Raw genomic sequence first — 16741 nt, 5'->3', positions numbered from 1 at the left:
TAATTTGGTCTTGAGTTCATAGGCTGAGAGGAGTTTTTGCATGCTCTTGAAAAAACTCTTTCAATAATAATATTGTAATAGCTTTCTAGTTTGAGTATTTTATTTTCAATAATAAAAAATCCTTGTAGAAAATTTCTCCAAGTATTGAGTTTCTAATTCTTCGGTTGCTATATGTTCTGCAATTGGCACCTGATGAATTTGTTGAATTTAAGCAAAGCAGACTCGAGATATAAAAGAAAAAATTGCTCAAATTCGATTCATGTACGGATCTAGTAAGAAATGCTTATTCCAAGTTATTTTTGCTAATCCCAATTCAGTGAAGAAGCATCAGTAAATAATGATAGAATGTATTAACCATTTAGCCGAACCATTCACCTATATTGTTTAAAAATTTTACATCAAATGCTCTCTCGAAGTTTAAATGCAGCCTAATTCTGATTTTGTGCATGCTACCATGCTATTATTCTCCCTTTAATCATTCAAGAATTCTGGAAAACTGTTACAACCAAATTCTTTTCTTTTTCTTTTTTTTTAGAAAAATGGGATAACCCAAAGTACAGGGTTAAAGGAAGGAAGATATGGCACTCTGTTATTCTGCTAAGGGCTCCATGGAAATCAGCATCATAAGCTACTCTGAAACTTTGACTTGGCAAAGGCCAACTGAAGCTGCTCGCAAAACCGACCATAATTTCCGAGCGATGATTTTCGTTTATCCCCTGACCTTTTGTCGAACTGAATTCGCAAACGTTAATAATTAAGCCCAAAGGAGTCCATCAAAGCCTATCTCCAAATTCGAAACGGGACTCTCCCCAAAGTCCTGCTCTATCGCTTGGTTGTCTCCAAGTGATTCAACATACGGTTCTAAAAGGTCATCAGATCTTTCAGATGGAATACCGTAATCTTTGAGAATGCGAGATGAGGTGGCCATTGCTGCTTCCCTCTCCAGAACAGCTAGGTAATTGTCTTCAAATTCGAAAACCAGATACTTGTCTTGGCAACCTGACCAAGAATACAGGTTGCCATGAGAATTATTTAACAAAAAGATGAATGATGATGATGATGATGATGACGACAATTGGTTGGATGTTAGGACTTACAAGCAACAAGGTGTGCCAGGTGACGAATGTTTTTTATTCGAGTTCCATTAAACTTCAAAACCTGAAACTTTTACATTTAGCACATGCAAATAAATTGGAAGATATAAATGGTAGGAGGATATAAAAAACCGAACCTGCTGGTTGCTCATGTCCTCATATCCAATGTTCACTTCATTTGCCAAGACCTATTGAAGACAAGATAAACAAGTGAGATCCCATGCGCCAAAATACCGTTTTGAACTTTCCTTTAAAGAAAAGCCATGCTTTATGATACGAAGATGAAGTCAATGGTTTCAAATAGCAGTTTGGTTACTCCCAGATTAGAAGGTTAATCTAGAAGTATGGTTATGACAAGAGATAGCCCTCTTTCAATTTTTAAATCTGAACCCCGTATTCCAAATTTGAACTAGAACCTCCAATTTCTAACCACTGAGAAAACCTTTGATCTTTATAACACATGTAGGAGAGTTTGCCTTAGCTATCAATATCAAACGAAATATTATTATAAGCAGCATACCTGTGATAAGATTACAATCTGTTCCTCTTTGAATCTTGCCAGAGAGTATCGTGCCTTAGCTAGCAGTTTCAACTAAGAAGAAGAATGACAAAAATTAAATGTCAAACCTCAAAAACACTGATATCAACATGCACTGTATTTAGTATCATGCTTCACAAGTTCCCTAACTTACTCCTATTGACTCTTCGCACTCCTCCCTGAAAATTGGACATGAAATTCACGTGCAGTCTTAATATCCTTTTAAATCCAATCATCAAAAAATTGAATAAACAGTCCGAGTTATTCCACACTTACTCTATTAATGGTTCTGAAAGTGGGGTAAACACCAAACCAGCAATAATTAGATATGAAGGTTGACCTCCATCAATATGATAGGGAACCTAGAATACCAAACACAAAAGGATCTAAATCATTAGCTCTAAAATGAAAGCAAATGTAACCGATATTCTGGAGCTGTACATTTCAGTTCAGAGCCAAAACTTTTATTGCATACCAAATGTACTCTTGGATTTAACGCTACTTGAACTTTCATTAATTTGCCTGCTCTAATAATACCAAGCTCTGCTACATCACCTGCAAATCTGTAAGAGAGCTTAAATTGGATACCAGACTAGCTTATATTACAGGAATATAGAATGAATGCTTAAAGAAAAGAAGGGATAAGATGATATAAGAATGTTTATTCTGCAATATATTGCTTAAACTGCTAAAATGAGTAGAAAACATGACATGCAGCTTTTTATGAGATATTTTATAGAGAACAAGGGACCATTACTTCTGACTGATGAGATAGCGGAATGCAATGCGCTCATTTGATCTGAAAGGAACTGTTCCTTCAGAACCCACATGAACATCATCAAAACTGACAATCACGTCGCCCTGGAAAGATGGATGTAAAATAAAATTTATCTTCATAACATACAAGTACACACAATGTCTATAAAAGGCCAAAGAAATCCTTATCATTAAGCTTCTAATATATCTGTACATATTTCTGTGTTGAAAATCTTTGATTTATTTGACAGCATTGAATGGCTAATCTTTAGGGGTTAGCTGATTTTTAGAGATTCAAATTAGAGATATTTTTTCTTTACATGATTCAATGCTTCATGTATATATATATCTCTACATATTTCTGAGAAATATATAGTTTGAGTGAGTTTTTTGGATAAATTTTTTTTTCTAATTTTCAAAGTTTTGTTCCAAAAACCCTAGAAACACTAAATTGGTACTTTCCACCCTAGCTTTTATTTTCTCTCTCACCGCCCCTACCATTGGAGTCGGAATCCACTTGCTAGCGAAACACCAGAGTCCGATGACCAAAAGACCCATGCGTGGGCCTCACGTGTCGTCACAAGGTTCTACCTCTTTGTTTCACGCGCCGTGCGTAGCCTCACCTACTGCAGTTGTGTTTTTCCAACACCGTCGCAATGCTCTCTGCTCCCTCCCGGTCATTCTCCTCTAATTGGTGGTGTATTTCAACTAAGTTTTTTATGTGGGATCTCTTTTGTGTTTTTTAGAGTAGTTTTTGTTATAAATTTTCCAAGCAGATTTTTTTGGGTATTAGTTGTTTTTTTCAACATTATGTCGAATGACGAAAAGCTCGTGATCCCAACCGATAATCCCTAGTTGCAAATTAGTCCTGTGAAGCTTAATGGACATAATAACTTTGCTTGGTCAAGGTCCTGCTTCTTGTTTATCAAGGCTTGTGGATTGCAGGGATATATTACCGGTACCAGATCGAAACTTGAACTCACTGATTCAACTTTTAGTCAGTGGGATTCAACGAACTCTCTTGTTATGGCATGACTTATCAATTCTATGCAACCCTATATTTCCAAAACTTATTTGCCACTTGATACTGCGAAAAAGATTTGGAATGTTGCCGCTCTTATCTACTCTCGTATTGGGAATGATGCGCAAATTTTTTAGATTCGTTATAAAGTCCCTGGTACAAAACAAGGGGAGCTAACGATTTCTCAATATTTTGCTGAATTAAGTGGCTTGTGGAAGGAATTTGATTATTATTAAAATTTTCAAGTGACTTGTACCAGTGATACTGGGAAATTTCAGAAGATGGAGGAGAGAGTTTTTGATTTCTTGGCTGGGTTGAATACTGAGTATGATTAGATTCGGGTTCAAGTTATTGGCAAGACTCCATTCCCTTCTCTCCATGAGGCATACTCTTATGTACAACAGAAGGAGAGTCGACATGTTATGCTCTATAATCCACCTATTGGGAAAGCTGGTCTCATTGCTAATCAGGATGGTTCATCGGGTGGTAAGTCTGACAAGGATCACTTGACATGTGACTATTGTGGTAAGCCTTGGCACACTAAAAATTCGTGCTGGAAAGCGAGGGGGTAATTCTTAGTCTCAGGCAAATTTGTCAAACTCTGTGACAACAAAGGACAAGTCCACTTTTACTGAGAGTTTTTCCTCGAACAAGATTCAACATCTCCAGCATTTCTTTTCTCAATTGGACTCTACCTCGGGTGCTAAGTCTAATCATGCGAAATCAGGTACTATTTTAAATGCTCCATCTACTTTTGAATCTTGGATTATTGATTCCGGTGCAAATAGAGATGACAGGGTCAAACAAAAACTTATTTAACTATACTAGTTGTCCATCTAAAGATAATGTGCGAATAGCCGATGGCTCCCTTACCTTCGTCTCTGGAACATGTTCTGTTGTTTGTACTCCTAATATCATTTTATCCTCTGTCTTCCATGTCCTTAAATTTTCAGTTAACCTTTTATTTGTTAGTTCTATCACTAAAATCTTAAATTATAAACTTGAATTCTTTCCCGATCATTGTGTCTTTTAGAACCTCCAAACAAGGAAGACGATTGGCAGTGGTAAATTGTGTGATGGTTTATTCTTCTGGATCGATCGTCCAGTATGTCTCAAGTCTTATTCGGAGAGAATAAAAATGTCAACCGAGAGATAATTCAATGGCATAGTCGATTAGGACATCCATCTTTTACTGTTCTGGCCAAGATGTTTCCTACTTTGTTTTCAAGAACTAAGATGGATTATTTAGTTTGTGATGCATGTGAGTTTGCTAAGAAAACAAGAAAAAGTTATCATTTACGTAATAATAAAGAACTACTCCTTTTGAGATTATTCATTCTGATGTTTGGGGCCCTACTCGCTTTACTTATTTATATAGTAATCGTTGGTTTGTTACATTTATTGACTGTTGTACTCAGGTGACATGGATTCTTTTATTAAAATCCAAAAGTAATGTTTTCTCATGTTTCCGTTCTTTTCATAAATTGATTGCTACTCAGTTTGACGCTAAGGTTAAAATTTTGCGAACTGATAATGCAATTGAGTATAACTTTAATGATCATTTAGAATCATATAGGATTCTACATCAGACCAGTTGTCCCGATACAAGTGCTCGGAATGGTGTTGCCGAAAGGAAAAATCAACATCGCTTGGAGGATGCTAGATCACTTATGTTTACTATGAACCTCCCAAAGCCTTATTGGGGGGATGCGATTTTGATTGCTGCTTATCTCATTAATCGGATGCCTCTTCGAGTCCTTAATTTTAAAAGTCCCATAGAAATTTTACAGGGCAAGACGAATTACCCGGTTTCACCGAAGGTATTTGGTTGTGTTTGCTTTATCTATCTTCGACATGGGAGCAAACTGGATCCTCTAGCAGTCAAATGTGTTTTCATTTAATACTCTCCCACACAAAAAGGTTACAAATGTTATCATCCGCCATCCAGAAAATATTATGTATGGATGTAACATGTCGTGAGGATGAACCTTCTTTTTTTATCACAACCATCTCTTCAGGAGTAAGCTATTGAAAATGAAAAGATGTCACCTTGCTCTGTTACTCTTCCGAGGGAGATTTGAGTTCCAACAGAGACTTTGGTTCAAGAAAAGAATAGTGGATGGTTGTTGGATAGGCCTAATTTAAGGACATACACTAGAAAAGGCAAGAAAAAAGATGTCATCATACAATCTACTCTGTGCCCTGACTCTTCACTAAGGGTGTTCAATCAATTAACTGACCGGTTAACCGACCTGAACTACTATTAACCAAATTGACCGACCCTTTTAAACCCTTAACCGTTAACCGAATCAAAATTTTTTCAAAAAAAACTAACCGAACCAAACTTTTTCGATTAATTCGGTTGATTAACCGAATTAACCGAAATTTATATATATATTTTTTTATTTTTGGTTAAAACAAGTATAAAACATATCAAAAATTAACCGACTTAACCGACCGATTAAATTATATTTCCAAAAAATTAACCGAACCGACCGAATACTTATATATTATAATATTATTTATTAAATTCGGTTAACCGACCGATTAACCGAATTCGGTCGGTTAACCGAATAAATTCGATTTTACCCGAAATTTGCACACCCCTACTCTTCACTGTCAAATCAGTCCTTTTTTACCTAAATTTGCTACTAATTTAAAATTACCAATAACCCAACGAAAAGGTGTTAGAACTTGCACTTTATATCCTATCTTTAACTTTATCTCTTATGATTCATTATCCCCATCCTATAGAGTTTTTGCTTTGTCCTTGTTCTCTCTATTTATTCCACAGGATTGGAGATAAGCTATCACTGATCAAAGATGAAAGAAGGCTATGATAGACATGTGAGCTTTAGCAAAAAAATGAAACATGGGAACTGCCTTATTCTTTTGAGCGGCAGAAAATGGTTGGTTGCAAATAAGTGTTTTCAATTAAGTATAAGGCTGATGGTTCAATTGAAAGACTCAAAAGTCAAATTAGTAACGCAATGATTCACTTAGACATATGGAATGAATTATCAAGAAACATTTGCTCCGGTTGCTAAATTGAACACGATTAGGATCCTTTTATCATGTGCAGCAAATCTCGACTGGGACTTGCAGTAGTTTGATGTAAAGAATGCCTTCTTACATGGAGACCTGGAAAAAAAAGTGTATATGAAAGTTTCTCCAAGATTCGAGGCTAAAGATACAAAATGGAAGGTTTGAAGACTGAAAAAGGCCCTATATGGACTAAAACAATCTCCCAAAACCTGGTTTGACAAATTTGGTAAGGCTATGGTGTTGTTTGACTATCGACAAAGTAATGTTGATTATACCCTCTTTATAAAACATCACAAGGGTAAGATTACTCTTCTTATAGTCTATGTTGATAACATAATTATGACAGGAGGCGTCAGGAAAGAAATGGTCTGGCTTAAGAAACAATTGGCTCAAGAATTCAAAATCAAAGACTTGGTAAAGTTACAATATTTCCTTGGAATAGAAGCGGCCAGATCGAAAGAGGAAATCTTTATTTCTCAAAGAAAGTATGTCTTAGATCTTCTGACAGAGACTGACATGTTGGGTTGCAAACCAACAAAATCACCTATTGAGAGTAATCACAAGTTACAAGCAAGGACCGATGCAATGGTGGATAAAGGGAGATATCAAAGACTCGTCAGACGATTGATTTATCTCGCTCATACTTGACCTGATATAGCCTATGCAGTTAGTTTGGTAAGTCAATTTATGCATGATCCTCGTGAAGCCCATATGCAGGCACTATTGAGACTTTTGTCTTATTTGAAGTCTGCACCGTGCAAAGGTATTCTCTTCTCCAAAAATAGTCATCTCAAGATAGAAGTATTTACAAATGCAAATCGGGTTGGCTCTCTTGATAATAGAAGGTCTATAACGGGTTATTATACTCTTGTGGGAGGAAACTTAGTCACTAGAAACAAAGTGTTGTTGCTCTATCAAGTGCAGAGGTTGAATATAAGGTCATGGCTCAAGGTGTTTGTGAGCTTTTATGGTTGCAAAAGGTATTGGAAGAGCTAAAGTTGTTGAATGAAAATGGATCAACCCTGTACTGTGACAACAAAGCGACCATCAGCATAACTCAAAATCCAGTGCAGCACAATAGGACCAAGCACATCGAAATAGATTGTCATTTTATCAAGGAAAAAGTAACCAGTGGTGTCTTAAGTCTATCTTATCTAGTATCCGAAAAACAGTTGGTTGATGTTTTTACTAAAAGGCTTAGCTGTAAGACTTACCATAATCTTCTTTGCTAGTTGGGCACGCAAGACATCTACTCACCAACTTCAGGGGAAGTATTGAGAATCTTTGGTTTATTTGACAGCATTGAATAGCTAATCTTTAGGGATTATAGCTGATTTTTAGAGATTCTAATTAGAGATATTCTTTCCTTACATGATTCAATGCTTCATGTATATATATCCGTACAAATTTTTGAGAAATATATAGTTTTTGAGTGAGATTTTCTTCAATATATTAGAGTATTCATCTTTAGTTTCATCAATCTGTGAGGAAATCGGACTCTCATGACAACAACTTGAAACAAATAACAATCAAATTCTCAGCCATTCATGGTTTGAGCACAAAAAACTGAGATGAACAATAAAATAGAACTAAAGGTGCAACATGCTTTCATACTTGTGAACATTGTCAGCATACCTGCTTTAAAACATTATTTGCATCTGAAGTAGGTTCAACTCTTCGAACAAGCACCCCCTGTGGAAGTCAAATTTTATATTGGAAAAACACTAGAAATATGTGTACAAGTGCATTTGTGCATTATGCTGTATATGCTGAGTCAATTGTAGCATAAGTACCTCATTAGACTGTACTTGTAAGCACGCACGTAGTGCTGGATTCTCCAACTTCTGCAGCAATACACCAAGGCAAGGGAAACCTGGAACTCAATGAATGGCTTCATTTGTTTATTTTACTTTTGAAGAAAATACCACGTAGCTTTGATATTCATCATTAATTACTAGGTGTGAATCACAAATCAGTAACAGAATGATAGTCAACGATTGAAAAATAATATTTAGCATAATGGTTAATTCAAGCAACTGGCAGGCTACAAGATATGGCTTGTTCAGAGCAAGTGGCTAGATTCATTTTAAAGCATTGCACTCTGTTAAGATATACTTTGTTCATCATGCAGTTATGTGATGAGGATATAGAAACTGTTGCAAAAATCTAATTGTAGCTCCAAGTAGTGTACTTTGGAAGGAAATAACATGAACCATTGGACTTACACTAAGAACTTTATGTATCAACTTGAAGGATATGAACAGATATGGTGAAGCTACAGGAATGAATTTGTATCATAAATTAACAATAACAAAAATGATGAACCCTGTGCAATACTGTGAAAGAGAAGAGGGTACCTAATGCACTAGTTATCAAACTCAAAATATATTCACACAGATTTACATGCAAGCATAATACATATTTCACATACTCATGAAAGCACCAAAAGTATAAGTTATGACCAGACTCTAACCTGTATATTTTCCATTTCTCTCATAGTCATTTAGAAAATGAGATACAACTGTAGTTGGTATGACATAGCCAATATTTTCAGCTTCCTCGGATCTGTAAACCTAAAGGAAGTCTCCCGTTAATGCATAATTTAATAAATGGTAGCTAGGGGGGTCTGAAAGATTATGAGGGACTAAACATAGCAGAAGCAAAAACATGTGAAGAAAAGAACAAAAGTTGGTAAATTAAAATAGGGTCAAACATGTTAAAAATTTTAAAGGACGCAAGTAATAGAAGTACTATCACCCCTTGTCACATAATGTTATTCCTCTGACATATTTACAGTTTTAAGGAGTGCTTTTTGCTTTTACATAGTCTATACATTTTGTCACTAACTATTGTCAGTTACCTTAATAACTAATTCAACTAAGAGTACAACACCATAAACAAACAGTTAATTCTTGTTCTAGTCATGAAAAACATTTTGAGACAACTCAAAAGGGAAAAATGGAAGGCAGTGGCATCATGAAAACAAAGAAAACATAAATAGTACTAAACCATTTTTTTTTTTAAAAAGAAGCATTTGATAACATATTTTGGCATAATTCCAAAATTTTGAAAGTCAATCAAAATTGACACAGAAGATGTACCTGAAATGCAACCCCAATGCACTCTCCCTGCTCATTGAATGCAGGACCACCACTATTACCTAAAATCTACCAAGTATAAGCAATGACTATCACAATGATATGGATAACACCTTTCAAAAAGGGAGATGATGAAAGGCTTAGGTATACAAATTTCATTGACTTACTGACCAGGATTTATTGCTGCATCAATTTGAATGCCCAACAAATCAGATGAGCCATGGGCATATGATGTGACCTGAAGTATAAGAATTTCAGAAAGCAAATTATATACAGTAATCTATTTAACATATTGTCAAGAAAAAGGAATAAATGGATATGGACATCAAAGTTATTATATGGCAAGGCAAGATCTGATGGATGCTTGTCATTATCACTTTGAAGGGGTGAACCAAACCTCTATACGTGAAACAACACCCTTTGTCACTGAAATGGTGTCTCCTCCTAGGGGATATCCCACAACAGTTACTGCATCCTGCCCATAAACAAAACAAAACAGAAACAGCTCAAAAAACTTGAAAAAGAAATTTGTCATAACCATCCTAGCATGAGTCATTAAAGCTTCAAACTCTTTCATCTAACTAGGATAAAGCTGAACAATGAAGGACTTTGAATGTCACGTTGAAAGAAGGACATGTGGAGCACATTGTGTGTTTCTATTTGAAGATCAGTTTAAGCTACTAAGATTTCATGTGTCTAAGTCATCTCATGCCTCATACAGATCAGGCAGGTCTGTAGAATTTCTCACAAAGACATTACAGGTACACACAGCTTATTATGACCTTACATGACCATCAAACATGGAGTAACTACTTAGTGTGGCGTTAGGCTTTTCATTATTGAGCTATAATCATTTTGTATTGATAGCAAATCATATCACTGAATCCCCCAACCCCCACCCCCCCAAAAAAAATTAAAATAGACAAAAACCGAAGACTACTGGAATTATTTTATCATGGTTCCTCTGCTGAATCTGAAAATTGCTAATTTCATCAAGGCAATTAATCAATTGGAATGTCTTTAAGATTCATGATGAAGCATGAGGTATTGCAAAATGCATTGAGAGAATAATCTATGATCAAAAAAGGTAGAAGGGCTATTCAAAACCTGAAGACGCGGCAAGTGTCCCAAGTGGAGTGGCTTAGCTCCTTTCCAGAATTCCTCACTCTCTACTGAAAGCAAAGCTATATCACAATCAACACCTCTGGCTAAAACCTGTTCAGTAAATCATGAGACGATATTAAGCTGCAAGACTTTAATAATGTTGAACAAGCAGCACAACTCATGACTTGAACATCTTATGATTCCTTGTCATATTTTCAACTGATACCTTGCTTGCCAATGATGTGCATTACCATGCAGAAATATTCATTTGATATACTTATCCCGCTAATAGGTATCCTAAATAAATATTAATTTGAAGTAGGATATTATTATTCAATGAGAAAACTAAATAAGTCAATTACTTTCTCTCAAAATTTTATGTCTAATAAGGCACTAATAAAATATAAGACACCGCTGTTGATCAAACATCATGAAAAAATTATTAGGAATAATACCTTAGCTACATATTTGGTATCATCTCCTCTTCTCTTTACTTTAACCTGTTGTCACAAAAGATAAAAACAAAGAGAATGAATAATCAACTGAAGAGAATGGTAAAATGCGATCAAAGCAGGCTAGAAATAATGAAAAAAAAGATCCAGCTCCAAGTTATTTGAAAGAAAACTGATATGGCTAATATGCAAGTCCTGATGACTTTATGTACTTCAACTGACAACCAAGGTCAAGATGTCCATATGACACAACTTATCTGAACAAATATAGCTTAAAAATCCCAAATTAAATGCATCTAAATCCACGGAATGAAAGCACAATGCAAATCCAACAAATTGGGAGCTAAAAATAAATGAGTTCTAAATTATTAACTCTGAACATCAATCCAGACATGATCTTCACTTTCCTTTATATGCCATTCTTCTTTCACATTTTAAATAAGAACACAAAAGCAGAAAGGATGCCAAAGATGGTGTCTAAATGGCTTATATTCTTAGCGGTAGGGAACCAAAGCTGACCTGTTTCTGGTTGGTAAATTCAGAACCTAAAATCTGGAATCTTCAAACAAATATCATTCTAAATATCCCTTAAAATTAAATAGTAGCCTCATTTACATGTTGAAGTTGGATAAGTGTTGAGAATCTTTTGATTATTTGATAGCATTAAGTAGTATCTTTAGAGATTACAACTGGTTTTTAGAGATTCTCATTAAGAGATATTCTTTCCTTAAGTTGATTCAATTTTTATGTATATATAGTTGTACATATTTCTAAGAAATACATACTTTGAGAGAGTTTTTTCCTCAATACATTAGAGTATTCATCTCTAATTTCATCAATAAGAAATGATAGATGTGGCTTTCTAGGATCACATAAACAGTAAAAACTTTGACAATTGGTAATAATATCTCCAGCAAATTCAAAAGCTATATTATTCAGCTGTGTGATGATTCAACTGCATCCCCTAAGTTTTATAGATAATTTAGCATCTATTATGTACTCCAGAACTTGAATAGAATACCTGTGTATCATGTTCCACGCAATGTGCATTTGTTAAGAGCTTCCCATCCCCAATCATGAAAGCGCTGCATGATTACAAAAAGGGAATATAACTCTAAATTGAAATTTAATACCTAATATACAACACAAGATGAATGACAGACGAAAAACCACTTGATTGGAATAAGAAAAGCTTGAGAACCAGCTAAGATTTTTTTCTTAAAAGCTGTCTATCTGCCTCAGAGCCAGAAACAGGTTAGAATCTTGCCTTCCGGTGCTTGTATATTGTCGTTGCTTTTGCCAAGGAAGGGAATAATCAGGTGCGGTATGAGTGCAGTAAACCTAGATCAGATATGAGACTTATCATAAACAAATAGCAGATAGATTCTGTAAATAATGACTTACCAAGAAATGTTTCTAATACATCTAGAGAATAAACATGACCAGAATCTACATTAAAAAAAGGACAGACACAAATGCTGTTTAGATATGCACAGCAGGCACTCAAATATGCAACAATTAGAAATGTCAAGTATGATAGAGGCAATACAGCACTCTACTGTTTAACAAACTAAACAGATTGAACATTCCCAACATAACATATATATATTTGCTTTAATCATTTCCGAACCTTCACAACAGCATTGAGAAAGTTAGCATCCTGAAGACTCCCTGGTTCAACCTGAAAATGAAATGGAAACAGAGAATAACAAATAGAGTGTTGCACAAAAGCAAATTGAGTGTACACAAGAAACAAGAGTGGGCAAATGATGAGGAAAACTAATGTAGTAGTATTTTTTATATTATGAAAAGTTTGCTAAGAATTTTAGCAAGCACACTTCTAGAAATTTTGAAAAAAAAAATGACAACAATCCCAGATAAAGAATTAAAAAGTCCACAGAAAGTTTCACGGGCTTCCAACATTATTGAGATTAGCACATTGTTCATTGTAGATATTGGGGTGTCATGTATGAGTCAAGTGACTTTGTATACTGCCTCATGAACAATTAAAAGTGAGAGTCATAATGAAGTCCAAGTTTCTTGAGAAGTAAGTTAAGCTAACCAATTAGACCCCGAGTGTCATAAATGGTTGGAAATGGGGTTTTTGCATCTGCGAAAGTTTAGCTTAACCTTGGGGTTGCTGCTTTAGTAAATAGCCAAGCAATGGATGAATATAAAATAACCCAATCTTGTAACTGTCAAAGGCCTTCACGTTCAACTATTAAAAGCAAAAACAAATTCCCTTCAAACTATAGGTTTTGCAAGTGTACCTGTTGCTCCCTTGAATCGAGCTGAAACTCCTTCTTGTCTTTTCTTTGCGTACCAAATGATTTAAAACCTGTTGATTGAGGACGCCCCATGTCCCCCTGACCACTAATTCCATCAGCATATAAACCGGACTTGTCATCTTTCAATCTTCCCGGAAGTTTCTTCTGTAAAAACATAATCTTTCTTAATATGAAACATAATACACCAGTAGATTAGTTAAAAGAGGATCTACTTGACCCGCTGTATAAATTTCCTTTGAAATCTACAGAAGATACACAAAAGGTCCATACTAACACCAGTTGTTCCCATAATTTGAAATTGTTACCCATATATTCTCCTAAATGATAAAACTTCCCAAATCCTACTTCACAATGACATACAAAATGGTTAATTACTTTCCTTGCTGCAAGCTTTGATAAATCACTTGACTTACCTCGGCATTGGATTTACGCGGAGATGCTGACGAGGAGCTTCCTTTGAGAGCTCGTTTCTTATTATTGGTGGCTTTAAGAGAGCGGGCGTCAAAGTACGAATGGGAAGGGGAAGTGGCGAAACGTAGGTGGCAATAACGGGATTTGAAGGTAGAGCTGAGTGCGGAGAAGCAGCAGTTAGCCACTGTTATTGCCATAACAAGCTCACACTATTCTTTTCTTTTTTGTTTCTGGCTTTAGGCACTGCAAAAAGGTACAAGATTTAACGGTGAATTCCTTAAAGCTCAACTCGGAGTTGTTCCTTATCCGGTGGGTACTTCGGAAGATTAGGTTACTGGTTTTGGCGCCTCCTTCACTGTCCACCAATGGCGATAAGGAGAATTATTTTTTATAAAGGGATTTTTGGGTTATTTTAGTTTTAGTCCCGAGCTTTAATCTTTTTATTTAATTTGATATAATTAGATTTTGTTTCATAAATAGAAAAATTAATTGTTTAATTATAAAATCTGTTTACTGATTATAATTTCATTGTTTGATATTTTAAAAAATATATATTTTATATATTTTATAATTTTTTTAAAAACATTTTCCATTACTTTAAACAAATTCAAAGTTTTAAATAGCTTCAAAAATATATACAAAATATTATAAATCTAAAAAATTGAATATTATAGGTGCGATTGGTTGGGTGGAAAAGTGGAGGGATGAGAATAGAGAATGGAAAAGTGGAAAGAAAATAAGTTGTGTGTTTAGTTGGTGTTGGCACCATTTTTTAATGAAAACGGGGTCAACTTGGGTTTTGAAAAATGAAACGGGAGTCGCCACCAATCCTTTTTTATGAGGTGTGATTGGATCACCTCGAAAAGTGGTTGTTTTTAATAAACGATTTGATTTTATTAAAACAACAAGTTTGGTCCACGAAATTTAAAAACGGGTTCGGGAGTCAGTTACGTACGAGGAAGGATTAGCACCCTCGTAACGCCCAAAATTGGTACCTAGTTGATTAGTTAATGTCTTAATGTCGAATGTTGAAAACTTTGAAGAATTTTAAAAATACGATCCTTGTATTAAAACGTTGAAAATTTTCCAAGAAAAGGAGGGTATTTCACGTTATTCGAGAAAGAGAATCATATCCAGTAAGTTAGGACACAATGTCTCAAATTCCTGATACGCGGATAAAAAATGCTTATTTAAAAGATATTTTATTATCTTGGTTTTAGAAATAAATCAGGCCCAGTAAGTTAAGGCACGATCTTTTCTTGATTTCCGAGATCGTTTAAAAATTTGAGTTTGAAAAGATTCGTGTATTTAGATTTATTATGAAAATCGAAACCCAGTAAGTTAGGGTGCGATCCTTTCGAATCTAAACGCGAAATATTATTTCAAGTAAAAAATGTGAAAGCAAATTGCATTGTTGTTATGCATGGCAAAATTAAAATGAATACAAAAATATAAAAATGATATGAGCAATAGCAACAATAAAAAAATAAATAAAAAGTCAGATCTATAACATACTAAAATAACCATGTATATAAACGAATAAAGTTAAACATTCACTCAAAATAATAATGGAAATGAAATAAATAAATAAATAATAAAAACAAACAAAGAAAATATATAAACTATAAAATATAAAACATATACATGAGTGTATATACATAAAATTATGAAAATATGAAAAATATATGCATGTACGTATTTTAAAATTATCATATAATACATATATAGGTAAGTTAAAATTTTAAAGTATAAAAATGTGTGTATGCGTACGTAGGAATATGTATGTATATAAAACTATATGAAGATGTAAAAACATACAAGTATGCGTATATATTTAGAAAAAAATATGTATATAGATATATAGATTCAAATTATGAAATATAAAACAAATACAAAAATAAGTATATACATATATATATATGATAAAATTTGAAATTTTAAAGATATAAATAAACAAATAACAGCAATAATAATTAATGATAACAGTATGACATCAAATTTATTATTTAATAAGAAAACAAACAAAATACAAAGGGCTAAATTAAAACTTTAAACGAACTTCGGGGCTTGAATATGGAATAAACAAAAGGAATAATACAGGATCAAAGTGAAACACGCTTAAAGCGTGAGGGACTTGTGGGGAAATATTTCCCCGTCCTGAAACGCTGCGTTTCAACCATGGGCAGCAATTGGTCTAAGGACCAAATCGGAATAGAAGCAAAATCCACTGGCCAAAATCTGAGAAAAACAAAAGACCACATTGAAGCAAATTGCAAAAGCGGAGGGACCTATTGCACAAATAGCCCATTTCATGAAAGCACGCGGATCCCCCTGGAGCGGGTCGGATCGCGCGCGGGTCATGGGGCCTAAACGGCGCCGTTTTGCAATGGTTATTAAAACTCAAATCCTTTTTTAAAAATCATTTCTGTCACTGTTTTAAAACAAAAAAAAAACAGAACCCTTCCCCCTTTTTAAAGACCTTTCCCTCCTCCGGCCGTGGTCACCACCGGCGAACGGCCGCGCCGTCGCAGGCGGTAGTCGGATCTAGGCAAAGATCAGCCTTTTGGACCCCTCTTTAGATCTAGATCAGAGGCCCTATTCTCTTGATCGAAAAAGCCAAGAAAGGAGGGATCTTTCACTTCCTTTTCGGTCCGATTCCAACGCCGAAAGTCTCCGGCGACGACTTTCGAGACCGGTAAGTGCTTCCTTTCCCTTCTTTTTCCATTTTGTTAAAAGAGTAGCAAGCAAACAACAAAATAGAATGAAATAATCAAGAATGCAAGAACAGGAAAGGTAGAAAACAAACACTAAAAAATGCAAGGACAGAAAAATTTGAAGTCAACCTTTTTGTTTTTTGTTGTTTTTTTTTATATTTGCTTCTGTATTGATCCGGTTTTTTCTTCCTTTTTTCAAACTGATCTCCTTTAGGCTTTA

General features: G+C 34.8%; 1 protein-coding gene across 1 annotated transcript; it reads right to left on the bottom strand.

Annotated features, from left to right (window-relative positions):
* Positions 1-331: 331 nt before the first annotated feature.
* LOC107936847 (protease Do-like 2, chloroplastic) lies at positions 332-14187 on the bottom strand. Its single transcript, XM_016869615.2, has 21 exons — positions 13810-14187; positions 13379-13540; positions 12739-12789; positions 12376-12449; positions 12130-12193; positions 11112-11156; positions 10660-10767; positions 9950-10027; positions 9724-9790; positions 9556-9614; positions 8928-9027; positions 8248-8327; positions 8090-8146; positions 2390-2493; positions 2108-2195; positions 1909-1994; positions 1787-1811; positions 1615-1686; positions 1232-1282; positions 1098-1158; positions 332-999 (listed from the first exon to the last, which is right to left on the bottom strand). Exons 1-21 carry the CDS (start codon positions 14002-14004, stop codon positions 755-757), a joined length of 1872 nt encoding a protein of 623 aa, XP_016725104.1. The 5' UTR covers positions 14005-14187; the 3' UTR covers positions 332-754.
* Between the last annotated feature and the right edge of the window lie 2554 nt (positions 14188-16741).

This window comes from Gossypium hirsutum, chromosome D12 (assembly GCF_007990345.1).
Source record: "Gossypium hirsutum isolate 1008001.06 chromosome D12, Gossypium_hirsutum_v2.1, whole genome shotgun sequence".
In the NCBI taxonomy this organism is placed as follows: domain Eukaryota; kingdom Viridiplantae; phylum Streptophyta; class Magnoliopsida; order Malvales; family Malvaceae; genus Gossypium; species Gossypium hirsutum.
The sequence above is the reverse complement of the archived record's forward strand: the minus strand, read 5'-3'. Positions and strand labels throughout refer to the sequence as shown.